Below are 26,623 nucleotides of genomic sequence, written 5' to 3'. Positions count from 1 at the left end.
AAACTTCAATGTAGTCTGTCCAAATCTAGACTTCTGATGTATCAGGCAGAAGAAACATAAAATGCATCTTAACATTGTTAGTTTTTTTTTAAAGTATTTTAAGGTTGGGTCATCTTTTATACAGAAATGCTTAGTGTTCTGTGTAGTGTTTTTTTTTTTTCTGTGTGTTTTGTGTGTGTGTGTGTTTTGTTTTTTAATTTATTTTTGTATAGTGGTATAGCTGAAAAGCCCCTGAGACTGGCAAAGCTAAAGCTGCCTTTGTTCTTTACTTAAAGCTAGAAGTGTATTGTAAATAGCCTGGGTTTCTCATCCAAGCTTAATATGCTGTTATCTAACAGGATGCACTAAGTGTTCTGTAACAACTGCAGAACTCATCAAGCAAATGGAAAGATTAGCCCTGAAATCAAGCTTCAAACTTTTATTTTCTCACAATCACTAGGCAAGTAATGCACGTTGGATTTATAATGATATTGAGATTGACTGCTTAAATCCTTTTTAAAGTTCAAAGCTGGAAACAGATTGTGTGTACGAGCAATCCACAATAGAGTTTCTAAGTAGGGGCTTGTGATAAATAAGTGAAATTGGGTTTGACTGAAATGGCCCATCAGTCCCATATGGGTTTAGCAGGAAGATTTCAGTCTCAAAAAGACGGGTTTGGAGATGCACCAAGCATTGGTTTCACATCACCTGAGCTTGCTTTGTGAAGTCTGTCTTCTGGGAGACGTAAAGACAAGAGGCTCATTAAAAATGAGCAGCACCAGGGAGAACAATTGAGCTTCAAATACACTTGTGTTTTTTAGCTTGAAGAGTTTAAAGGTGAAGATACGTTTTAAAAAGCTCAGCTGGCAGATGAGAAGAATGCTGTCAGATTTCTCAATGCAATCCCTTTATATATTGATAAATAGGATATTAGAGAAGTTTTTGACAACAGGGAAAACAAAACAAAGAACTTACTCAGCTCAGAATGTCCTGATAGTTGAATGAAATGATAGATAACCTCTCAGCTATCAAAATCGGATTTGATAAAACAGGTTGTCTTCAGTCCTGCTACCCTGTCACTTCAGAGGCACTATGAACTGTCTGTAAAAGTTGTGGAAGCTGGAAAGAAATGAATCTTTGGGCTCTCTTTGAGGATGTTCTACGCTGTCCTGGCAATCCAGCTGTGGTATCTTAAAGCTTGCTGTGGGTCCATCATCTTAGCTGACTTTTACGCATTCTAAGACTTTAAACTATTTTGCACTGTTGTGTTTATTGACCTTAGGAGAACATAATGATACTGATTTTTAAATCAGAACGTAGCTCTTTGTTTCCTTCTTACTCTTACACGGTTGGTGCTGTTAATAGATACAGTTATAGCAGTTATACAATAAAGTAATTTAAAATAGCACAGGTTTTGATTATTCTATGACAGCATGAGGGTTGTTTGTCAATGTCTGTCTGCTTGCTGTGAGGCAAGGAATGAACAAAGCGACTTTGACCTATGAAGTAACACTTTGGTTTATTCAGTTAGAGCAAATGTTCTTTAACTCAATCTGAGTTGTAAATTTATGTGGTAAATGTGTTGAAGAAACATAGTTGTTTTGTTTTGTTTTTCTCATAGTCTCATAGTGTGAAATGTAGCTGAAAGCTGATTTGTTTTGGGAAAACTTGTATGACTCTTGGCAGAACTGTAGACAAAAGAACAGTGGCTGCGTACTGTGTTGCTTATTCTTGCCTTTGTTCACATCCATCCATTCATGCACATCCATTACAATGATGGGAAAAACTTTAGGGGTGGTTAATTGAATGGCACAGTTTCTAACTAAGAAAGATGTCTTTTAGTAATATTAAGAACAACAGTGCTATTTTTCAAAATTAGTAAGAAGTACCTTTGTAAAAAGCCAAGTATGCTGGGATCAGGAACTTAATGGCTTTGTGAGCTGACTGGTGGCAGCACTGGCTGTGGGGAAGGTGCTTTGACTGGCAGTTATTGGGCTGCGTGGGGCAGGCGCTGATCTCTTCTCTCTGGTGGCCAATGACAGAACCCAAGGGAATGTCAGGAAGATGTGCCAGGGGAGGTTTAGGTTGGACGTTAGGAAAAGGTTCTTCACCCAGAGGGTGCTGGAGCACTGGAACAGGCTCCCCAGGGAGGTGTCACAGCCCCAAGTCTGACAGTGTTCAAGAAGAGACTGGACAATGCCCTCAGACACGCGGTGTAAACTGTGGGGTTGTCCTGTGCAGGGACAGGAGTTGGACTCAATGATCCTTGTGGGTCCCTTCCAACTTGGGACATTCTATGATTCTGTGTATTTCCCCAGAGCCCTTGGATAGATGTAGCACAAAAACATTTGTCCTCATGGCAAACTGAAAATCTAATACAGTGTTTCCTGAATGGAAGTTAGAGAAATGGTCTGATGTGGTCCCATAATCACAGTCTGATGAGTGTATGTTTCTTAGGTTACACTGTGTTTTAAATAAAGTGTCGTGGTGAGCAGACCCATTGTTGTGATGGATTTTGGCTGTGAGGCGGACATTTCAATCCCTTCCTCCCAGCTGGGGGAAAAAAAACAAAACAAAACAAAATATCCCCACTCTGTTTTTTTTCTTCCTTCTGAATAGCATTTTATTTCATCTTGAATTTTTCCAGTGTATGCATTTCTTTCTTGACTATCACCTGTGCAGTTTTGTAATGTTTCTCACTTGTAAAGTTTTGTGTTGTTTCCCCAATGCCTTCCCTTGCTCTTCTCTCCCTAGTCCTGGATGAATCTTCCTAGGGCAGCTCCACTTTACTGTATTTTAATATTTTATCTGAAGATGCTGGGGTCCTCAGCAGGTGAGGTGAAACGGAGTAAGCAGTTTTTAGGATAATCAGTTATAAAGAAGTGGAGTTAATATGAAGCCACTGAAAGGAGACAGCTGCCTTCTTCCCTCTTGTTGAAATTTGCCTGTCTTCAACAGATCAGCACAACTGCTTATATCCCTTGTAACTATGATATTGAGATATTAATTGTGAGTGATTCTTGAGCTTACCCTTTGCCAGGACAGCTCTTTACCTAAGGAGACAGTTACAGTTTAGGATTTTGCATCTCAGCTGTGGTAGCTCTGTAGAAGCAAATGAAACCATGGGGGGAAAAAAAAAATCAAATGAGTAATTTCTTACTATCTTTAGATGTTTTATTTTGAATTCCAGCTGCACATGCTTGGTCATGTTAAGGTGACAGCTCTCCTCAGTGAACTGAAAGGAGAAGTGAAGGTAAAATTGCAATAAAATCCAAATGGGGAAACAATAGAGGCATTCTGCATAATAATTACGTTAACAGGGGCAGCTTTCGTTACCCACACAAGAAATCACAAATAGATGCTGAGTGGAAAAGAGATACCTATGGTATATACCTTGTCCCTCAGCTGACAGAAGCGTGAAGTGCTTCAGATCACTGCTTCAAAGTCGCAACCGGCTAATGTGTGGTCCGGGACACGGACTGGAAATTACCCTTTTCTTCCCTAGGAAGGCACACAGAAAAAATTGTGACATGTTGTGCTGTAGTTTTTCAAAACAGAGGTGTCATTTCAAGTCCTTTAAGAGGTACTGCATGTTAATTTGTCAAAAAGAAAGTATGCCCAATTGTTGCCTTCTGTATGTATTACTGTAGCATGTACATCTGTTTCCCACCCTCCCAGTATGTCCTTACTACTCTCCATTTAAAGTAAATGGGGGAAAATAAACCTCTCCCATTTCTTGGTATCTGTATTCTTTGCCAACCAATATGACTGAATGCTTTTATACAATTAATAATGGAGTGTTGTGCGCTCCTGGGTGGTAACTATAAAAATAAATTAAATGAATCCTGTGATATAAACTATATGAAAGAGGTGTTCAGTTGCATTTTTGTTTTTTCTCAGGAGACATATTCCACTGCTGGAATATCTTTTGAGTTTTTAATTCTGTTTTAAGTATTTGAAAATGAGGTTCCTTTTGTTAGTTATTTGTAGGTTAAAGCTTTATGTCAAAACATTTCAGACAATTTATACAAGAGACTTTGGCGTTTTGAAGCACAATTTTGTCATGTGTTTGTGATAAACAAGATATAAAACATGTGGGAAACATGCTTTTTATTAATTTATATTTGGAGTGGTTTTGACCACAGTCCAGAATTTTGGCAGGTTGAGCCAGCTCCAGAACACGCTTTGCAACTGGTGTGCCCACTGTGATCTTTTTAATAAGCTATATACCTCTGTAGGTTAAATATGTTACAAATTGGACTTTTAGTTGTTTGTGAAAAGTAATTCCAAAGTACTTATAATATGGAGATTTTTTTGTAAGGCTTTTTTTCAATAAAATTATCATAACAACATTTATTACGTTTATAAAGTATCTGATCTGGAACTGGATTTAAGCTTTGCATTAATAACTAAAAAGGTACAGTGGTATGTACACACAAAAAAAAATGAAAACTAAAAAGCCTTTAAAACAAGAAAAACCCACATAAACCATGAAAACACCCCAACCACTAAAATTTATCCATAGCAATTATTTATACAAGGAATTTCTCTTTTAATATTAACTTATGTTGGACGGAAAGGCCAGCCAGTAGCTTTAATACCCAGCATGATATCCTTCCCTATTATTAAAGCATAAAATCCATATGTCTTTTGTAAATATGCTTGTTTCAGTAATACCTTTCAAAATAGGGTTTCCTAAATGCATTTCTACACAATCCTGTACTTTCTTTGTTGGATTGAACACTAAAATATTTATTTTGGTAGATGTGTTCTAATTAATGGCAATTGCAGCATGGATATAATTTGTCTGTGGAAGCCTACATGTACACGTGCCCATATAATCCCTGCCATACATTAAGAAGAGCTGTCACTAATATTGCAAAATCAAACACCCTGGCATTAAGAAATGCCAGAAGTAAGTTTGCTTACAGAATGTGAGCGTGCACCTTTTTTCCCATGTGCCTCATAAATATTCACTGATGTATAAATGACACGAATGTGTGGATATTATTTGCTCACGAGATGGGTGATATTTATTTTATTGATAGGAGCCCTTATTCATTGACTTGTCTTTTATCATTGGTGAGTGGTGTCAGTTCCTGTGTCATGCTATCTAAAAGGAGTTTAAATGCATGTTTCGAGAAGAAACCGTTCCTTTTTTTCAGGGCTTTCCACTAGGGTCTGGGAACCCACAGTTTGAATTATTCTCTGTATATCTTAGGCAAGTGTAATTTTTTTAGAAAACATTTTATTTGCCTAAATGTGGGCAGGTTTCCAGGGGAAGTTATAATAGAACTGACAGATATGTCTTCCACAAAATGCAACTTTGCTACAATGTCCCATGTCACCAAAACTGAAATGTTTTGGGTGACATTTGTGTTGATTCAGTTTCTGTCAGGTAAGTGGAGGGAGAACAGAGAGAACAATTGTAAATGTTTTATGAACATGCAGTGAGCTTTTGAAGTCTCATAAATAACAGCTTTAGATGTTTATCTGAAACAATATTTTTCTGTGTACTGTCATCACCTGCAATACTGACGGATTTTGGTTTGCGAATTTGAAGCTCTCTAGCATTCTCATACCATCTTTTCCACGCACCTTAGCACAATTTGTATTATTTTTTTCTCCTGTTATTCTCCCTTACAGCTAGAATTAATACCTGGCCTTTCTTAACTGCAAAATACATCATTTTATCTTATCATCTTCGCTCTGGCCGATGAGATTTTCCAGATAGTTGTCCCATCCTTTACCTTTATCAAAACCGGTTCTGAGCACAGCTGCAATCAGACAAGTTCTTTAATTGTAAATTCTGTTTCCTCTTGCTCTTCTCCCTCACTCCTGCGCATATGCAGACTTGGCTAAAATGTAGATACTGTTTTAAATTAGATCAGCTTTATTCAGCACATCTTTTTTCAGACTCCATGACCAGTAATCTAGATTACAGTATTATTTTACAGATCTGAACACTTGCCTCAAAAACTCGGTATATTTTGAGAGAAAATAAATGTTCCGTTTTAAAACAGACCACTTGCTGTTGAAAGCTCACTTGTAAAGCCTGGACAGGATTTTTTTTGGGTGTGTATATGTCACTGCAGATACGTGGCAGCTCTGTGTGCACTTTGGAGGCACACAGATCAGAGCTTCTTTTGCCAGCTGACTCTGGAAAGTCGTTGTAATGTGCAATGCTGTAACACCTTTGAAAAGGCAGGTAGAGGGTAGAGGCAGGCCGCTATGTCCAGTTTCTAATACCTTTTTTAAACTGTCCATTTATGTAGCTGTAGTTAGTTCACTTGATGCTTTATTGGCTTAAACACTTACCGATTTCGCAAAAGTGAACCGTTTTGGATTAGACAACTTTTGTTGTCACCCTATTTTTAATAAAAGTTATAAATAAATAAAAGTTATACAGCCGACCAGACCTGTCGTACAGGGTTAGAGACAGCATTTTGATTTTTTTATGTTTAAAAACTGTCCATTGATTCTCGCTTTTGCTTTCTCTGTTAGCCAGTTTGTGATTGGGAGTGGCTTTTTACTTTCCACTTCATGACTTCTTACTTGTCCACAAAGGAGTGGTTGTTTATCTTCTGATTTGATGACTTGTCAGCTTAGGGGCTCAGGATCCTGTTTTCCTAATGCTGTGTTTCTCAGATAATTTTCTAATTGTCGTGAGAGTATCTAGATAGGATGATTGCCCTGAAATCTACAGTTTTAAAAATGTAAAAGGCAGCACAGGGGAGCAGGGTAATGCTGCCTCATCGTCCTGAGCAGTAACCCTTGAGAATGAAAGCTGACTCATTCACAGTCTAGTCAAGCTTAACAATTGCAGTTTGTCACAGTTTGCAGCTATTTTGCTTTTCATTTGCCTTGGTGTGTTGCCCAGGCGATGCGCTTGGTCCATTGCTGCTGGATGCAAGGATGTTCATGAGGACAGGAGGGAATGCAGCTGGCTGAGGAATGATATATTCTTGCTTTGGGGACAGGCTTCCCCCCCGCCGGCCCCCGAGAGAAAAGATCCATTGCCTCATAGGACATTAATGTTTCATTGCGTTATCAAAGCCCCCTGATACCAGCGGTGATCTAGACATGCAGCTTTTGGATCAGACCCTTTATTTCTCTTTCAAAGAATAGCTGTGTTGTACTTGGAGTTAATGGGCATAAACGCATTTCCAGAAAGAAACTGAAAATACAGAGACAACAGAGTTTAGAATACTTTTAAAATGAGATAAAGAATACTACTAATAAAATGTGGGATTTGATATAGTCATCTTCTAGGTTCATGTGTTCTGCAACAGAATTCATGATGCCACGGCAGATCAGAAAACACGAGGTTTTGCTGTTAAAAGGAAAAAAAAAAGCCCTTGTATAAGTTGTAGTATGCACATATGTTCCCTGCTAATGCGAACATTGCTGCTCATAAGCATTACGAGTTTTAGCACTTGTACATTTGGCAGCAGATTTCTGTTAGAAGGTACATATTGATCTGAGATCTTTGCAGTATGTAAGACCAACAAAAACAAAGCAGCGCCCAGTGCAAGTGGAACTTTTTTTCTGTGTTAGTTTTTGTCACTTAATCGATTTTTGTCTTCTATTATCCTACTTTTTGGTGCAGTATTATTTGATAATACTTCATGATGTTGTAGTTAGTCTGTAACGCTCAGAATACTTTGAGTAAAACTTTATTCACTTTAGGAAAAATATAGGGTATTCTTTTACCCATTTACTTTAATTGGGTGCTTTCATCTTAAATTATATTCCTCATTTAAGCTCATAAATTTTTCAAGTTCTAAAGCAATTTAACCAAATAAAAATAGAAACTTGCAAGAAGGACTACATTTGGACAACGACATAGTTATATTGAGCTGGATTCATGATGTTTAAAAGGATAATTGCAGTTGAAAGAACCATAGGCTGTAATAGACTACGTTGCATCTTGTGCATTTGTCAATTCAATTCCTTTTAGGAATCCAAAAATATCTATAAAATGCAGCATAAGCCAAAGAATCTTAATGGGGTATGAATATCCTGTTTTACTTATAAATATTTAAGTCAGCACAGAATACCAAAAAATACAGATTGGCTATCTGAACTGTAATGCCAGTATAACAGGCAGGGAATTTGCTTTGCCTGGTTAAACTATATAGCCGACAATATGTATTTTCATTATTGTTATAAATTCTAATAGCAAAAATGGGCAGAATTCCTCAAGTGTGCTAGATGCTTACAAACAACTGCCTAACTTGGCAGTGGCTTGTGCTGCTTCAAAAATGTGCAATGACGAGAGACATTTAAGACCACGGGATATTTTTCAGATTTTACTAACGCTTGTTGATACCATATGCGAATGACCTTTTGTGAAGTGAAAACCGTGTAGATTAAGAGCATCATGACTAGAAAACAGGCGAAGCACTGCAGGGGGAGGCAGGAGGGCTCGAGCAGATGCAAATGTGGGGTTTTGTCAAATGTCATGACCCATTTCTAAAGAGCTTCATCTTTATTTGTAATACAGTCAGATGTGAGGATCAGAATTTAGGTAGGAGGCATAAGCCATGAGGACTGTGAATTTGCAGTAATTGTTACTTGGTTAATTTGGCTAAGCTTTTATCTTTCTAGGTATTTATTTATTTTGTTGTTTCAGTAAAATTTTCTTTATAAGCTCACCTATATTTCCAACACCTATATATGCTATGCATGCTCTTTTAACCTACAGAAGACTTTCCAAAAAGTCATGGCTGTGCAAAGCCTTCGTTATTATTTATCTTATCCTTAGTGGCTGGCTGGAGAAAGAAACATGGCTTGGCATCTGGGCTGTTAGAGATCATATGTGTGTTGTTCAGTTCTCTGAATTGGTGGCTGTACAGTTTGATAACTGTTAGTAACACTTGATACAGTTTGGTTATTAGTTGTGTGTGGAAGTGACTTAGGAATGGAAGGACTTCAAAAGTTCCTTGTAAACTTTTCCTATAGCAGATGTGGACATCTGATACACATTTCAAGGAAGCTCTAAGATAGTAAATTCACAAAGATTTGAAGGTTGTAAATAGCAAAGACGAAAGGGAAAAAAAACAAAACAAAACAAAACAAATCCAGACAGAGTGATTTAGTTGTAGACTCACAAGAGAAATGAAGAAAAACAAGCAGTGAGAAATGGTCCTGTGCTGACAGACAAATGGTCTAGACAAGTAGAACTGTCGTTCTATTTATCCATGTTTTTGACATCTTCCTAACTAGTGAGGAGGGGAGAGATGCCTTTACTAACCATCTGGAATCACAAACCCTTCCTTTTTTTCCGGTATTGGGCACTTTACAGTACTTGGCTGCGCTTCTGGGTTTGAGCAAGAAAACACCTTAAATTCTTCTGTATCTTCTTATCACTAGAGATATGTTTGATGTAATGAATGTACGGAGTAGCTCCCATACCTCATTACTCCTGTGTGTGAATTATAAGCCCTGATTTATGCCAGTTTTTTTGGGGGTATGTATTTCTTGTCAAGCTTGACTACATTGCACACTTCATAACTTGATATTTAAACTCATATCCTAATATCGTTAGCAGTACCTTTGCAAGGAAACTACCTTTTGCTGTATTTGGTGTGCATGTGTTTTGGTTTGTGTGTGTTTTTAAATTTTTTTAAAATAAAAAAGTACAAATAGGGCTGTGAAAGTTAATGTAATGTTTTGCTTTTGTGTCTGAAACTTAGCTCGTGATGTATTTTATGAAGTTTGGAGTAATATTTATGCAAGTACTAGAACAAATATGTAAATGGCTGCCTAATTTTCTAAGCATTCCCACTGGAAATGTTGCAGATGTTATTTGATATACAGATGCCTTGTATTTCTGAATTTGTTTAACTTTAGGAGAGAGATAATTTATATCTCTTGTTATCATTGAGGTGGAATATTAGAGTTTGGAGTTGCAAGTTCTTTAATGGGTTTTGTACAGAAAGATGCAAGTGTCCAGAGGTGCCAATTTCCCTGATATACCTAGAGCTAACAAAAACTGCTTATAGAAAAAGATTTTAGAACAGAGAACAGTATAAGATGACCTGTATCCATAGGCAAGGAAAATAAGGTATGTCTATAAAGACAAATGGCACTGTAAGAGAAAAAAAAAAAAAAAAAATTTGGTGATTGCATATAAAATGATTTTATTTTGAAGATTATATTCTTGCAAAGTGCTTGTCATGGATCTCAAATGTAAACTGGGACCTAGCTATTGGGAAGGCTGGTCTTCAGTTATGTGAAGCTTGTCAGGTATAATGGAATTTTGTCTTGTATTCTACTTTTTTTATAAGGTATTCTATAATGCCATTTATTACGTTCTAGGAAAATTTAGATTTTTAAAGTCCTCTTTTAAAGCTAGATTTTATCTGTTTCCTATTTTAATACAGCTTGGCAAGGCTAAGCCTGCGGTGCCTATGGACAGATAGCAAAGGTGATGAATAGCCCTGAAGTTTAGTTTTGTTTGAACAGCTGCAGAATTTACTTTAACGCAGACTGAAATACCCGTGACTAGGGTTATATTTGTTTTCTCAAATAGGAAAGATGTCATTCTTCAGTGGAGTGAAACATCAAAGAAAACAGTAATTTGTAACCCTGTGTTAGACTTCTGTTAGAAGAGAACTGTGTAAAAAAAACCAAAAAAAAAACACTGGAAAAGTTTCCTCTGTACCAAAGGGAAGAAGCAAAGCTTTTCCATTTTCTTGTGGATAGTGTTAGATTCTGTTCTTCTAAATTTGTGACATGAGATTTTTCCCTGCCCCAGCTTGGAATAGTGTGAGCTCTTATAACTTGTTATTATTTTCTAAATTACTTAGAAGAGAATGGAAAAAAAGAGAGGAAATAATATTGTTTTCTCTCAGAGAGTTTGAGGCTGCGTGTGGGTTGGCTTTTTGAGATGGATGTGCTGTGTTGTACCAGAGGTGCTGACCCCACAGACGCCCAGGTTGGTACCCGTTTGCAGCGCCGCTCACCTGGGAGCATCTCGGCCTTCCCTTCCCTGGAAACCAAGATAGAGGAATGGGAGCCAGTGTTCCCACACTCACAGTTTTCTTCTAAAATGCCTGTTCTCAGGCATGGAATAATTAGTTTTTGCTGAAGAATGCTAATCATTCAATCTTTTGATGTTCTGAGTTTCACTGCTTCTTATTTTGCTGTTTTGTTTTTGATACCTGAAAATTGTGTCATAGGAGGATGTTTGTCTGCAGTTCTGAATCTGCTCTTTTACCCTTGGGATTTTGTTTCCATGACAAGAAAGTTTCGTGCCCTCTCAGAAAGTGGTGGTTTATATATAGATATAGATAAAAGAATTTGTATTAAAACACATTCAAAAATTATGCAACCTGCATTGAATAATGTTGCAATTGTGTTAGGTTAGAGATTCATAATCTTTTACCTGCATGCCTTGTTTAATTTTTATCTTTGTGTTTATTTTACAGGATGCTGTACTTTTGATGAACCTCTTAGTTCCTGTGGCTACAGTCAGTCAGATGATGATGATCTTAATTGGGATCAAGTGAATGCACCACTAAAGCCCTCCTTGGGTCAAGGAATGCCATCTGGTTGGTCTCTTATTTTGCTTTTTTTTCTCTTTGCCATTAACTTATGTGTTTCTTCAGCATTTCTTGACAGCGCTATTGTTACAATGCTACTTCATGTAAACCTGTTTATTGCCATACTTCCAAGTGATTTTTGTGAGGGTTTGCTTTTGTGCTGTGGGAAACATAAAGGTTAGAAAGTAGAAATAGAAACTTGGTGTCACCAGGGAAGGCAGAAAGAAAACAGAATGGTGGCGTGAAAATGAACATGAAATAGTGCTGAAAACAGGCAGACAGGACCTCAAAGGATGATGCAATAGTAAGAGTTAAAACAAAGATGGCCTCAGGCATTTTCATTGAAAGAGGTATTAATCAAATTCTGTTCTGAGAAGAAATGAAGAGTTAAAAAGAGGTGAGAGAAAAAAGGAGAGGTATCCCAAAACAAAGGGCCTAAATGATATTACACTTATATTTAATGTACTTTGTGCACTGCATGCAGCTGGACCTAATTCCATAGCAACAACCCTTACGTTCTGTTGAATTATAAACTTTCTCTGGTAATGCTGTCATTCCTTCAGCCACACAAATACTCACTAGCCTAAAATTTATCAATTATTCTTTTTTGATGTTTTTATCTAGGCATGTTAAGGGTTCCCTCGGTCTACTGATCTCCATCTCCTAGGGAATCATTTCCTGCAGCCCTAGCTCTAAAAGACAAAGATCCTGGTGACTATTGACACCTAAAAGTTGCCAAAACAAAAATCCAGATTTGCAAAATCACTTGTAAAATCATCACAGGATGACTTCTGCATTAGGCTCATAATTTAGTATAACTGTCCAGAATGCTTAAAAACATTGCAGATGGATGTGCAGGTGTTTCACATCCATTTCAATGTAGTTTTTTAAAGCGCCTGTGCTGTACTTTTGCATTTGTGTAAAATCCCTTTGATAGTTGTTCTTCCCAACTTCAAGATGAATGTTCAGTTTGCCTGAGTCCCAGCACTTGGATCGTCTCGTGCTGGATTGAGTTCATCATCCCAGATAAAGGAGGTTCTTGCTGATTCCTTTTCAAGCTGGCTCTTGTCCAGTGGCCTTGGCACACACTGCTAAAAATTTTCTGGACCGTTTCATTAATGCTTAATACTGTTTCTCAAGTTGGAGCTAAGACACATAGTTTATCAGTCATCTTGGCAAGCTATACATTCTTTTTCTCAATCATGCCACTGGAAAGTATCTTTCTATTCCAAATTTCATTCATTACTCTCCCCACTTGGATTTTGTGGAAGCAGTTGTCAGTATATGTTGTTCATTCTTCTTGGTGGATAGAAAAAGTTCAAGTCTATGTTATTTTCTGTGATGACCATAGATTTGAAGATTTATTTGGTTTGTTTTTGTTTTCCCAGAGCCAAGGGTCCAGACAAAGTATGGATTGGTATTTTTATGGAGGGAAAATGATATCTGTGTAATTTTATTTATCAGATGTCATACGACTTGTTTCTTATTTGTCTTCCTGCCCTTCTATCAGAAGACTAAAATAATGTTCTGATGATCAAGTAAAAATATATTAGATTTTGAAATAAATTGTATTTGGGAGTTTTGTTTCTGCCCTTAAAGGAAGTGAAATATGCTTTGGGAGTCTTGGGTCAGAAGATGAATGAGTTAGTCTGAGAAGGGTTGTGGATATTGGTGCCCTAAAAGGTCAAAAACCCCTTTGAGAGGGAGAGGAATGCTCATATTTTTGCAAACGAGAAGCAGTGTGTCTAAGGGTGTGATTCAGTCAAGTGGTATCTAATTTTTCCTCGTAATTTCATCTAGACGTTTTTTTCCTGTTCTTGTTCAAATCATCATCTTAATGATTTTAATTAGTTTTCAGTCACCCTTAGCCAGAGAGTTATGTGATACTCTTAAAAAATGATTTCAAGTAGTTTGTCTGCAGTTTCTGAGCTGCATATTTTAGAAAAAATAACTTCAGATGATAATGAATAGAACATCTCAGATTAATGGTTTGTGGGGAATTCTTGGCTTGAAAGCAAAATGCTTTATACAACAATGTTGTAATACTTGACTGAAACAAGAACTCTCAGTTCAGTAGTCCCTTGTCAGTAGAAAAAATTAATGCACATAACATTCCTAATTTCAGGCAATATGCTCCAGTGAGTGAATTGATGTCAATATATAATATTTTGCATAATTTGGTGCCAGTCAGGGGAAGCACACTAGTTATGGCATTTGATTTATTTTAATCCACATGAGACTGGTGAGAGCATAACTGTACTTCAGATAAATAAGTATATTGGCTTGATATGTTATTTCAGTGGGACAAAAGACATGTCGTGTAACATTTATGCATATGTGTGTATGCCTTAATGTACACGCTATATATTTACATGTTAGTGAACAGTAATAGTTCTTTGTGAGATCTAGTTTTACATGAAAATTGGTAAGTTGCATGAAAGATAATAATAAAAAGTTTCTAAAAGTGCTTCTTACAGTGGGCTTTAATCCTTGTTGGATTTTTATTGTTGTAGAAAAATACGAAGTTATTGCTACTAAAGTAACTAGGGTGATGGTGTGCTAATTTTCTTTATATATATAAGCATTACTTTTGAAGAGTCAGTAGTAATCGGAAATTGCACTAAACAGACCCAAGAAGCAATGACATGTATACATTTTTGTATACATTTGTATGGATTAAATGAGAGTGGTTAATCCACTGCTTTTCTGTTTCAAGTGTCCTGTGAGTCAAATGGAGTAAGTGATGTAGGCAGAGTGGCTCTTCCCTCTTCTCAGCCTCTTTCTCCTTGTCTTTCTGTTCCAAGAATGTATGTTTATAATAGTGTTCAAAACTATAATTACAGAAACAGTCATTATTAATGCCATCTTGCATTGTACTAGAGAACAGATACAGCAGTTTGATATTAATGTGTTTATATAATACACATTTATGATGATAGCTAACTATAAACCCTTTAGCTGTAGTCCAATAAGGATGTCTATGGAAAAGCATGCCCAAACAGTAGATATACCCTATTGGCAAGGTGCTGGGAATGGGGCCTGCCAGGGGTGGCTCCTCTGAGAAGAGACCAGGGGCTGCCCCATGTTGGATGTATCCAGTCCCAGCCAGCTCCAGTCTAGAGAAGAGGAGGCTTAGAGGTGACCTCATCACTCTCTATAACTACCTGAAGGGAAGTTATAGCCAGGTGGGGATTGGTCTCCTCTCCCAGGCAGTTAGCAACAGGACAAGGGGGCATGGGCTTAAACTCTGCCAGGGGAAATTTAGGCTGGATATTAGAAAGAAATTCTTTACAGAGAGAGTGGTCAGGCATTGGAATGGCCTGCCCAGGGAGGTGGTGGACTCACCGTCCCTGGAGGTTTTTAAACTGAGATTGGACATGGCACTTAGTGCCATGATCTAGTAAACGGACTAGAGTTGGACCAAGGGTTGGACTCGATGATCTCTGAGGTCTTTTCCAACCCAGTCGATTCTGTGATTCTGTTTTGTCTTTGTTCCTCATTAGAATAATCTGGTTTTAGCTGGCAATAAATCAAATTAATTTTATCTGAGTTGAGTCTGGTTTGCCCATGACAGTAATTGGTGAGTGATGTCCCTGTCTTTGTCTTGACCCTGGAGATATTTTGTCTCATTTCCTTCCTCTGTCCTGTGGAGAAGGGGGACTGAGAGAGCAGTTGTGTGGGTGTCTGGCAGCCAGCCAAGGTCAACCCAATAGTTAAGACATTCCCAATCCAATTAATCACTTGGATGAGATATTTTTTATGGCATTTTTGATCAGTGTGGACAGTAGCACTATTCTGATCTTGCCTATGTCACGTTGACAGCATCTTCAGTTTCGGCTTTCTTTTAGAAAACAGCACATTTAGAACATAATAATTTATGCCAAATTCTTGCAGACTTAGGCCCCACGGGGATCCACAAACTACTTCTTTGCATTTGGAGTGTAGCTGCAAAGATATTTTTCCAAACTAACAACCATGACTTATTTTTTTTTTAATTTCAGTGTGCATCAAATATGAGTTACTTATTGTGATTCTTTTTCTGTTGCCTCCTTAGGTGTCTCATATTAGCTTAAGTGTTGTTATACCAATTTTACTTTCTGCTACACCTGATAGCAGTCTTCATCATCTAGTTGGTAAATTTTCAGAGAGAAATCTTTATGCATTCCTTCATGTTACCTCACTCCGTTGGAAGGTGCTCCCTCTAAACACGTGTGCCCATCTCATTGTTTCTAAACCTTTCTTTTGTCATTGTGTCTATTAAAAAAAAAAAATAAATGCTGTGTCTAAATCCCTTTGCACTGTTCTGATAAGTACTATTTGCTTACTTCATTTGTTTGTTCAATTTTTTTTAATTTTGTGTTTACGCAGCAGTTCTTGTTTAGTCCTCCAAGGTCCCATGATAATGTGAATAAACATAAACAGTCTTCTGGTGCTTTTCTTCCTGCATTTTAATCTGATTTTTGCTTGATGTCCCAGATATTGATTTATTTTTCTGTCTCATGCCTGCTCTACTCTTACTCTGTAGTCCCATTTATGCTCATGTCCAATCTGACTCATGGTGGCCTGTCAGCGTTTTGGCATTGTGGTGTTCCCACAGAGTCATCTGGTACTTTATGTTAAAACTTTTTCTTATTCTGTGAAGTGTCTGTAGGAAGGAATGCAGGCTGAGTGTGAGACAGCAGCAGCAAAGCCATCTCTCTGACACCAGGGCGTGTTTTCTAGAAGGGAAGAACATAAGAACTGAGAGCAACAAAGGGGTTGGTTGGATTAAAGGTGGGGGGGGTGGGTTACAAGCTGAAGGATTAATATGTATATAAATACATGTATGGACACATAAACGTGTGTATGGATTCCAGTTTACTGGTGGAGAACGGACATACAGACAGCAGTGAAGAGAATGCAGGCTCAGAGCTCTGAAGCAGTGAGGTAGGTAAGATCAAGGGGCGGTCTGAGGAATGAGTAGAGTAAGATCTGAGAAAACTCAGGTGAGTAAAAGAAAAAAACCCAACCAACCAAAACAGAGAGATATGCAGACTTCCAGAAAAAGAATTTCTGAGGTACTTGAGCGCATTTTGTTAGTTTCTGTACTGCTACAGTAAGTCTTGTCGCTGACAGTGATGCAGTTAGAATTTTACAGATTACTGGAAGAAATGTAAACATTGTCAAGAGTCCCCTGTATTTGTCATTTGCTGGATATCATTTCTGTTCATGTCCATGTATTTTGCTTCAAAACACTGTGTTCAGTTTTGTAACATCTTTTCTACAGTGTTTCACAGGTCCAGTTGATTTCTAAAAGACAGTAGCATCATTTTTCTTCTGTGTAGCGATTGGTTTGATATCACTGAAGGGATGTCTCTGCATTTGCAATGAGTCAGTAGCATCAGCCTTTAATTCATTTTAGAATAGTACAAAATGAATTATATATCAAATCTTCATAAGTGGCTATTCAGTGTGTTGAAAGGATGTATTCAGCAATGAAGACTTCTCTGTTTAATATAGTGCTGGTCAAAAGCTGGGATGAGGAATTCTGTTTGTCCTATTGGAGGTGGTAATATATGATTTTCTTGGCTATATGTAATTTTTTGAATGGCCTGTTGTGGTTATTTGTATCCTGAATACCTAGTGTTGCTTAATGTTTAGCAATGTCTATGCAGTCTCTGCAGAAAATGCATATAATGCTTATATTAAATTATTGTTTAAAATGGCCTTTTGACACCTCATTAACAGACATGCATAGCTAGGCAGATGTTCCATAAACCAAGACACTGACTTAAAGGAGTATTTAATATTATAGAATGTGAAGGAGTTCTGTTAAAAATGTACATTGCTGTTTAATTGTGTGTAGAAGAGTTGTGATCCCTTTGAAAAAGACAGATAAAGTGATCAGTTGGCAAGTCTATATTAAAGCCAACTGCAATGTCTTATATGTAAGGTTATAGTAGTTTGACTTTCCATTGTGATTTGTATTTTATCATTAAGTATACTTTAGCACTGCATTGTGTTCGTGTTCTGTGTTATCAGGGATGTTTTTCTTCTGTTTACATTCATATAGAAGAGAATTAAATATGTTTCTTATTCAATGCTATTTTCAATGAATTTTCTGGACCTGGAACGCTAGAGTGTTTAGCATTTTATTGCACATCCAGATAATAGGTGCAGACATTAAGGATGTGCCTCTTTTGCAAGCAGCTCCAGCTTGTTTTGATGCATCCAAGCCAGTTTCCAATTAACTGCTTAAGCTAATAGCAGTTGTTGCTAATGCGGAGCAACACGGAGGTCACTGTGAGCAAACCGCCTGAGCACGGACCCAGCTTGCTTTGTGCTGCCGTGGCTACAGCGCAAGCACTAAAGGGGTCATAGCTGCTTCAGCAACGTACCTCAAGACTTTGTGAGTAATGCCACCAACTGCGTCTGAAGCGTTACTTATTGTGATAACGTACAGGAATCTTAGTCATTTGCGTATCTTCTGACCTGACTTACAAGTTCCAGCACCTGGCACAAATACTGGGTTTATTAGAAATCCTGAGCATTCAGTATTCTTGCAAAGCAGAAGATTAATCAGCAGCAGAATCTCTGTTTCTGAATTGCTGATGGACAACGTTCCTAGCTTGCTTAATAGGCAACTAGACAAGGTATTTGAATGTATTTTGCCAACACGCCTAAGAGCTTTCAATCAAAATGGCGGAGTTAATATGCTAATGATTTATTTAATCCTTTATTGTAGATGTTCTCTACACATAATTTTTATTTTACATTTTTTTCTTCTATTGCAGAACAAGGTATTTTTAATATAAACAGTGTGGTTCATGAGGTAATGTGCAATGTAGAAGACTTCCAAAATTTTCATTTGAAGCAACAGACTGTCTTTTTAGTATTCGTAGCTTACCAGGAAGAGGAGAAGAGTTGTCCTGTTTTCTTATATATTCTAGCAGCCCTCTGATGTTTGAGTGCAGAATTGCAGAATAAGCTGCAACTTGTGGAAGTGATTGGGAGATGCTATGTTAGAATCCACCAATAGTTGACAGAGATTTGTTAAAGATGTTTCACTGGAAAATGATGATATGCTAAATTATGACTTTTTTGATGTTTGAGGAACTCTCCTCTTCCACAAAAGTCAGGCAGAGGCTGTGTGAAAGATCTGGGAATTCACTTGTCATTAAAGCAGAGTGTTCTCAGCACAACCTGGAAGATGGAGTTGACTGCTGAGGGTATTTTTGTGCATTGTAACACCACGTAGTGCCACACAGTGCTGAGCAAGCCCTCTAGCCTAACTCATTTACCTTGCTGTGATTACACCTTTCCTGCTGCGGTTATATATAACATCTACCATAATATATGCTGAGAAGCGGCTAACATAATAAGCTAGACACTGGAGCTGAGTTTGAAATGGATTTCTTGACAACAAAAATGCTCAGGATTGCAAAGTTTTGCTGTAACACGTTGGAAACCGAGTCTCCTTCCCATCTTCCACCCATAGTGCCAGATGGTCTCCTGCTGGTTAAGTGCATCAGAGTCTTGTTTCAGATTTCCTTGCTACATTAGAAATACACTGAGTATCTGGGCCTTTGTTGATGTGTTTGTTTTTCCTCCCTGGAGTGTTCCTAAGGAGTTCCTTGAGATGAGGTAAGAGAATCCCAAAAGGAGAGAGGGAAGGTGAGGTAGGAGAATCCCGGCAGGAAGGATGGAAAGTGCTTCGCTTCATGTTGTAAAGTCAGTAAATAATGATTAAAGTATTTTACTGGGGACTCAGAACGGCTACCTTTGCATTACCTTATGTTGAACAGGCATTTTTCAACTGGAATATTGGTCTGGAAAAGAAAAATTCAGTTATTTTCGGTGAAGGCTCTTGGTTGACAAAAAAAAACACAGGAGTTTTCTTTCCTGGAGATAAGCCTGTGCCAGGTAAATGTACCTCAGGAAGCTTTAATCTGGGTAGTTTGGAACCCCATAGTAATATAAATTAAATGAGCACGTGTTTGAACATAGGGTTCCTTACGTACTCAGGCAGTGCTGAAGACCGTGTTACTACTGTACCTTCCCTGCCATGGGTACCTTACCGAAACCAATGCAGTCTCTGCTCTAGTTTCAGCAAACTTGTACTAAGTAACAATACAACTCTTGTGCTCGTTTGCCTGACTGGTTTCTTCCATTGGAGAATGAAAATACTTAGCCGGTTTGAGAAAAGCTGTGGCCAGTAGAAAGGCTGTGAGGGCTGTAAATAAGCAGTGAGTCTGAAGATGCTTCTCTAGGAGCTGCACTCATTGCAAGATCAGGAGGAAGGGAAATAATCAGAGTATTCCTAAACAAACTTTTTCTTATTTAGTAATTAATTTACAGGGAAAAAAGCCTCTTAATTTCATGCAGTCTTTAGGGCTTTTCTTTCAGTCTTGTGCTTATCCCATTAGATTTCTTCTCATCCATCCTGCCCTTTCAAAACTAATAAAGAGCGGATCAAAACCCTTCCTTGCATCCACAGGCTTTAAAGTGTGTAACTTGACTGCCTCCATTTCAGGGCTTAAGTCAGTTATTTCCTGAGTTAGAAGTTTGTCTTTTAAGACAGATCTTCCATATGACAAGATCACAGTCATAGTCACAGTTAAAATGCCAGTGAGCTGGAGGTGGACTCCATCACTCCTCTTTAGGAGTGCAAGTGTTACGATTCTTCAGGGAGTCATTTTCTTGGCATATTATTTTAAGGCTTTTTGCTGAAATTAAAGAGGGAGTTCTTGTCTCGATTAGATTTATGAGAGATTTTTTCATCCCTTCTTACAGCACTTAATTTGTTGGCAGGCATTGATGACTGATAGTATGTTGTTAGCAGCTCGATCTGTGCTATATTGAGAACGGCCAAAAAGTCATTGATTTGAGTGATTTGAGGCAGAGGTCATTAAATGCTGCATCAGAAAGCTATTTGGCAAACCTGTCATTCACGGAGTACGTGTTCTTTGGGTTGAATTTGAAATTACTCTGAAGTACAAGACAGTGACAAAAAAAGCTTCTTCCTCATTAGTATCAAAATCCAGACCCATATTCAAACTAAACCAATATTTGGATAAAAGTTTAAGGAAAATGTATTTTTAGCATTTCCCTTTGTCTTCCTTCTTTTAACAGAGAATTATGTGATTTAAATTACTTCATTAACCTTAATCAAGCCTCACAGGAAATACTCCATGTAATATTTTAAAATCCTATACACAGTAGAATTGTACTGGAAAATGTCTAAAATTTTGCAGAAGGTGAAGATTCTTCGCTTAGTGTGTGGGCATAAACAGCATTTTTTCAGTAAAAGGAATGGCTTCAGCCAAAAATAGCACATATAGGAGACTACGTATAGTCACCTAGAACTTCTTGGTATGTGGCTTCTAGTGTCTCCAGTTGTCCACACTTTTTGGACTTCTGCTCTCAAGTTATGGACAGTTATGTGGCAGTATGTCAGGTAGCAAATGTGGCTGCAGAGCCAGGTTATTACACAAGCAAAATGGATTGTGTTTTGTATTGTATTTAAGTCCCTTTGTATTTGAAGCAATCAGATTTCCCAACATATCAGACACAGTCTTAATTCCCTTGTATATGTTTGCAGAACTCAGAGTCAGAGAAGAAGCAATTAAAAGGTTTTCATGAATTCCGTGAGCTGAATTAAAGAGCTCAGTACTTTTGTTCTCAGTGTTAAAGCAATATAGTTATTTCCCTCACCAGCTGAAATAATGCATTCTTCATCTAGAAGTCACAACATTTCTAATCAACTGCATTTCAGTAGCACAAAGGAAAAAAAAAATACTCTGTGGACCTCATTGAAAATTTAATGATGTACACAGCCATTTAATTATGAGAAAACAGGTGCAGGTAATTATCCAAGTCATAATGTTGCAGCAGCTAATAACATCAAATATTTGTGATAATTGCATGCTAGCAATTGATCACAGTTCTGTGTTATGTGATAGAGATTTGAAAAACACTTTTCAATATATGCATATTCATCTTAGAACATGGAAGCTACAGATGCACTTTTCTCACCAGTAACTTCATATACTATGATATTACATTAAGTTCTAATACAGATTCATAGCATAGTTTGGGTTGGAAGGGACCTTCAAAGGTCATCTAATCCAACCCCCTGCAATGAGCAGGGACATCTTCAACTGGATCAGGTTGCTCAGAGCCCTGTCCAGCCTGGCCTGGAATGTCTCCAGGGCTGGCGCATCTACCACCTCTCTGGGCAACCTGGGCCAGTGTTTCACCACTTCATTGTAAGACATTTCTTTCTCATGTCTAGGATTTTATCGTTACTTAAAATGTTACTATTTCATTTCTCCCCTTATCTTAGAGGGAGGAATGTCCTTCTGCCAAATTTGAGTTCCTGATTTCCCCATACTCGTACAGTCTTTAGCTCTCTGAGGTGTCACAGTCAACTCTTGTGTAGTTCTGGCTTCTGCTGGAACATGACTGGTCAGAATATACTTCACAGTTCATTCCTGTTCAGCTCTTCCCAGCACCCCAAACACTTTAAGATCAGAAAAAGGTGAGAGTGAAACCTAGATGCAGAAAGTCACCTAGAAACCCAAAATAGGAAAAGATTGAATTAAGATGCACAAGTTCAAAACAATGATGGTTGAAACTCCTCAACAAAATTACAGAGTGGAACATTGTCACCTATTCCTAGAAGCTCCTAAGCACTGTGTAAGTCACAACGTAATGAAGGGAAATTCTCCCAGCTGACTGATACGTATGGAGGTGGGCACTGTGGTGCCAACCTGAACTCAGGAGTTAGATGTTCTTAGAATGTCTGTCTCCTGCAGTTGCACAAGAAATATATCAATCGTAGTGACAATGGGATGATCCTTAATGTATTCTCTTACTGCTCATGTGTTGAGAGCCAAGAAGAAAGCAAGCAGGGGAACTGAGAATTTGCTAGAGAGGCTGTTTCTTTTACGAAAGACCTGCGTGATCAGACCATTGCTCAAAGGAGTTAGAAATGCTCCTTTCTGAAGCTTTTTTAAATTCATATCTTGCAGTTGCATGGAAATAGCCCTGTCCCAAAGCTGGTCATTAGCCCTCCTTTTGCATGTGTGCTATTGTAGAAGAGAAAGCAACATGAGAAATCAATCTTTATGAGAGAAATCAAGACTTGTCAGGCACTCCTTCCAGAAGGCTCTGGAAGGAAAAGAGCAGGTGAAGAGAAGCAGGTCCCTAGTTCATCTTTTCAGTTAAAAGGATTCAGTGCTAATCACTGTTTGAGTGGCAGACTGCACTGACCCTATGGTTCTCACATCTTAGGAAAAGGGTCCTACCACTGTACTGCTACTTAAAAGGCTGATGTTGCAATCCTTTTCTAGTGGTAGCCCAAGAAGGAACTGAAAGGGAGGTCAGACTTTCAGAGGAGGGTTCTGGATTCTTCTGTATCCCAAACAGGAAAAGGTGCTTTTCTAGAAGATAACAGGGTACCTGAAGAAAGGGCTGTAAAATTTGCTGCTTTCCTTGGAATTTCCTTATGAGGTTTCCTTATTAAGCAGCCACACATACAATGAGATGCCTTTGAAAGGTCCAGGCTGGGTTGATGAGGGTCCTGTTCTGAGGAGATCAGTGGGATATTGTGCCCCTGCTCTTCAGCTTGTGCCTGTAGGAACTGATCAGTCCACAAAGTGCTGTGTGGAACAAAGTGAATGTGCTTCCTGAGTTCTGGAAGCTCATTGTGTGCCAGCACTGCTAATGATTATGTGCCTGAAACAACAAATCGTCATGTTCTGGAGTAGACTTGGTCAGCAACAGTACCGAGTTCTCTTCATGAGTGCACAAAGCACCATGTGAAATTTAAGGCAGCCTGAGACCCTGAAATCTTGCAGTGGAATAAATTGATGTACCATGTATAAAGAGATACGGTATCTTTCAGCAATAATATTTAGGTGTTCTGTGCGCTGTGGTGTTTTTCTTGCCATGTTTAATTTCAGCACGAGGCACGTTTGTGAAGGTAAAAACTTGTTTGGAGAAATGTCAATTCAAGCGTTTCACTCACATGACTTGCAAAATGTAAGCAGCTTTACTGAGTGCACGGCAGATGTTTTTTCCCCTGCTTTTTAGTGCAGCAGTAACAACAATTATGTAATTAGTAAGAAGTTTGTTATTATTTTAGTTAACAGTAAGGAAAAGGTATATTTTACAAGAGCATATTATAGTGTCTGTTGAATTTAAATTGCCCGTGCTAATTGTTGTACTGTGTCTACATCCAGTTGTACTTTTAAGTTAACATAAAGTATTGAAACAGGTCATTTTACCTTCTGTACAACTTTGTGAAAAAGCAGAGTTCATTTAAAAGAAAAGAAAGAAAAAAAGAAGCCGCCCTTGGAATACACACTTGGATATGGTGTGTATTCACCAGAAAAGGAAATAATTAGAATTTCTACATATATAAAATGGATTTATATTAGATGCAGGCTTCACAGATGCACAGCACCAGCAGGATGACAGTATTTCTCTGCTGTTACGTATCTGCATCAATTAACCTTGTCCAGCCTTCCCTTTAGTTTCATCATGCTCTTCTCCTCCACTTCAAGCTGTATGTATTGGAAATGCCTCCAGCTCTTGTTTGACATTCTCTGTAGTATTAAGGTTCAAATTAGATGTATCCTTTTCTATCAAGTTATTCTCCTTTATAGGTGGTAGAGATAACATTCACTAAACACCAATGATGCTGTGACTCAACAGCAAACTGGTCATAAAGTCTTCTCTGAAGTGGATTGTTTCTGGAATCTGAAATCTGTAATTGTTGTGATCTACTGAAAGGTACTTAGCAATGCGCATGTGAAATTACCCAGATATAAATAAAAAGTTTTGTGGGTTTGTTTCCCATTAATGAATTTGCTTTTAAAGTGCCAGGAAAGAGCTCATCTGGGATCTTTTATTTACCCATATCACTGTCACTCGAAGGAAAATACTCTTTTGGAAAAGCTAGTTCTGCACCTGTAATGTGGAAATAAAATTGATATTGCAATGATACTTCAGTGACTAGAGTGCTGCTATTTATTTCTTGTGTTTGGCAAATAGAGCCTATCCTGCATAAGGAAATATTAAAAAAGCTCTGGTATAATCTCAGGTTGTCTAGTTTCTTTCACCGGTGAATTTTATTCATACTGAGTAGAAAAGAGTTTGAAATTATGTAACCTGAGGCCGCTATTTTGTGTGCTAATAGGTGGGCTGCTTTTATGATGAAGCTGTGCATTTCCTTTATTTTGTCATTTTAAGAGCCATTCAATACTATTGTAAGGCTAAAAACTAACAGAAGTCCTAATTTTTGCACTACATTTGTTAAATGACAGATCTTTGTAATGAAAGCAAAACTTAATTGCCAAAAGACTTATTCATTTTTGTTGCTTTGAGATTCTGGGGTTTTTGTTACTTCAAGATTCTGTTCTGGTTCCTATTCAGTACAGTTCCTGTGCCATAATACTTGGAATAATATATAATATATTTATTTGCAATAATTTCATTCTGTCTTCCTTCTGCTTTAAGCTCAGAATGTACATGAGATTTCTGTGGTCAAGAAGTGTTCACAGTGCATCTCTAAATCCCACTGAATTTGCCAGCCAAAGACTTCGCATTTTGTGTCAGCTGTCGTGCTTCTTGTTATGTGCCAAATTTCTTTTTTTTTGCTATCTCTAACTTGAAATGCTTTTTCTAAGCATTATTATTTTTCATGGATTCATTTCTTAACTAAAGCTTTGCTGGTGTGCTGCACTTTAGCATATCAGTGATTCGGAGTCTAGGGAAGTACTGTCAAATTCCTTAAAGGATTCTTTACTTAATATTTGCTTGAGCTAAGCTTTGCTTTGCCTATTAAAGTGTGTTCCTTTTATGCTTTTTTCCATTTAAAGAAAATTTGATGGAACATTTGAAGATAGGTCTAAAAAAGCACACACATTAATATTTATGGCTGCATGTATTCTGACTCCAGACGGCCTGACTTGCAATTGAATAGAACCACATTGATGATTTTCAGTACTTCTGCTGATCCACAGGATATTGTGAGCAAAGCAGTTGCCTTTACTTTGAAACAAACACATAAAGAGATTTGGTTGCACTTGGCTTCATACAGATGCATTACTCACATGCAAGATAAATGATGTTACAGTCTTTTTTTTTTTCCAAGGCATTCTTCAATACTTAATACAAAGCTTCATAACACACGCTTCTTCCTATGCCAAGGTTAACTTGTGAAAAAGCATGTTTTGAGAAACTGATACCAGTTTTCTGCAATTTAGAGGTTGCTAATTAAGTGTGAATAGCAGCAGATGATACCAAATTTTGCCCTCATCTAATGTTCTTTGTCGACAATTCTAAAGTTTGTTACACAAGATGTGTTAATTATGGCACAGTAATTAAAAATATAATTACTTTTTTTCTTTGTTCAATATGTTCTTTGTTATGGTATCAAAAAGCATTTTGCCTCAAATATTCTTATGGTCTAAAAGAGCCGAATCTCATTGTTGGCAATGACATTTCGAAGTAAATTTAAAAGTGTCTTTCTGAAAGAGAAATGTTTTATTGTAATAAGACAAAACTTCCTTATGGAAATTGTGACAACAGCATACTTAGAACTTGAACAACATGTTGATGTTTAGTGACACATCATCTCCAACTAGGGGCTGAAGCTGAATTACAGTTGTCCTTTCCATCGCTGCCATTGACTCTACCTGGACCCCATTTTCTCATGTTAGGCTAGCTGTATGCAACGCTCACAGCTAAAGTTGTGATGGACTGTATTTTGTGAGTATAAGTTGCTTGTAATTCAAAGTAATGATAAGTTTTTATGAAGAGAACATGGAAAAAGAATTTTTCTTTGTCATTCTTTCCTGTCTTGTTCTCTTAGTACTCCTCCCTCTGCCATCACATCCTTTTCCACTAACAACAAAGAAAGTAGCCTATTTTGTATAGTTATTTTACCTTAATTTGGAGGATTATATTAAAAACTCTGTTACATGGAGGAAACCTAAGTGTAGTTTTACTTTGCAGTTCCAAATAGTTTGTAAGGATCCCCGAAATATTTAGCTCTGAGACTTAGATGGGAATGTACTTTTTCATTTTATTGAAGTTCTGTTGGGATA

The 26,623-nt window shown here is 37.7% G+C and overlaps 1 protein-coding gene across 18 annotated transcripts in view; it reads left to right on the top strand.

Annotated features, from left to right (window-relative positions):
• Positions 1-26,623, top strand: part of PTPRM (protein tyrosine phosphatase receptor type M) — a 471,207-nt gene that overhangs the window by 99,763 nt on the left and 344,821 nt on the right. For all 18 annotated transcript variants that reach the window (XM_065053179.1, XM_065053178.1, XM_065053173.1 and 15 more), the window contains exon 2: positions 11,415-11,537. In XM_065053179.1, coding sequence (XP_064909251.1) covers positions 11,415-11,537 — 123 coding nt within the window. The remainder of the gene's footprint in view (positions 1-11,414; positions 11,538-26,623) is intronic.

This window comes from Columba livia, chromosome 2 (assembly GCF_036013475.1).
Source record: "Columba livia isolate bColLiv1 breed racing homer chromosome 2, bColLiv1.pat.W.v2, whole genome shotgun sequence".
In the NCBI taxonomy this organism is placed as follows: domain Eukaryota; kingdom Metazoa; phylum Chordata; class Aves; order Columbiformes; family Columbidae; genus Columba; species Columba livia.
Note: the sequence above shows the minus strand (reverse complement) of the source record. Positions and strands in the feature narration are given on the sequence as shown.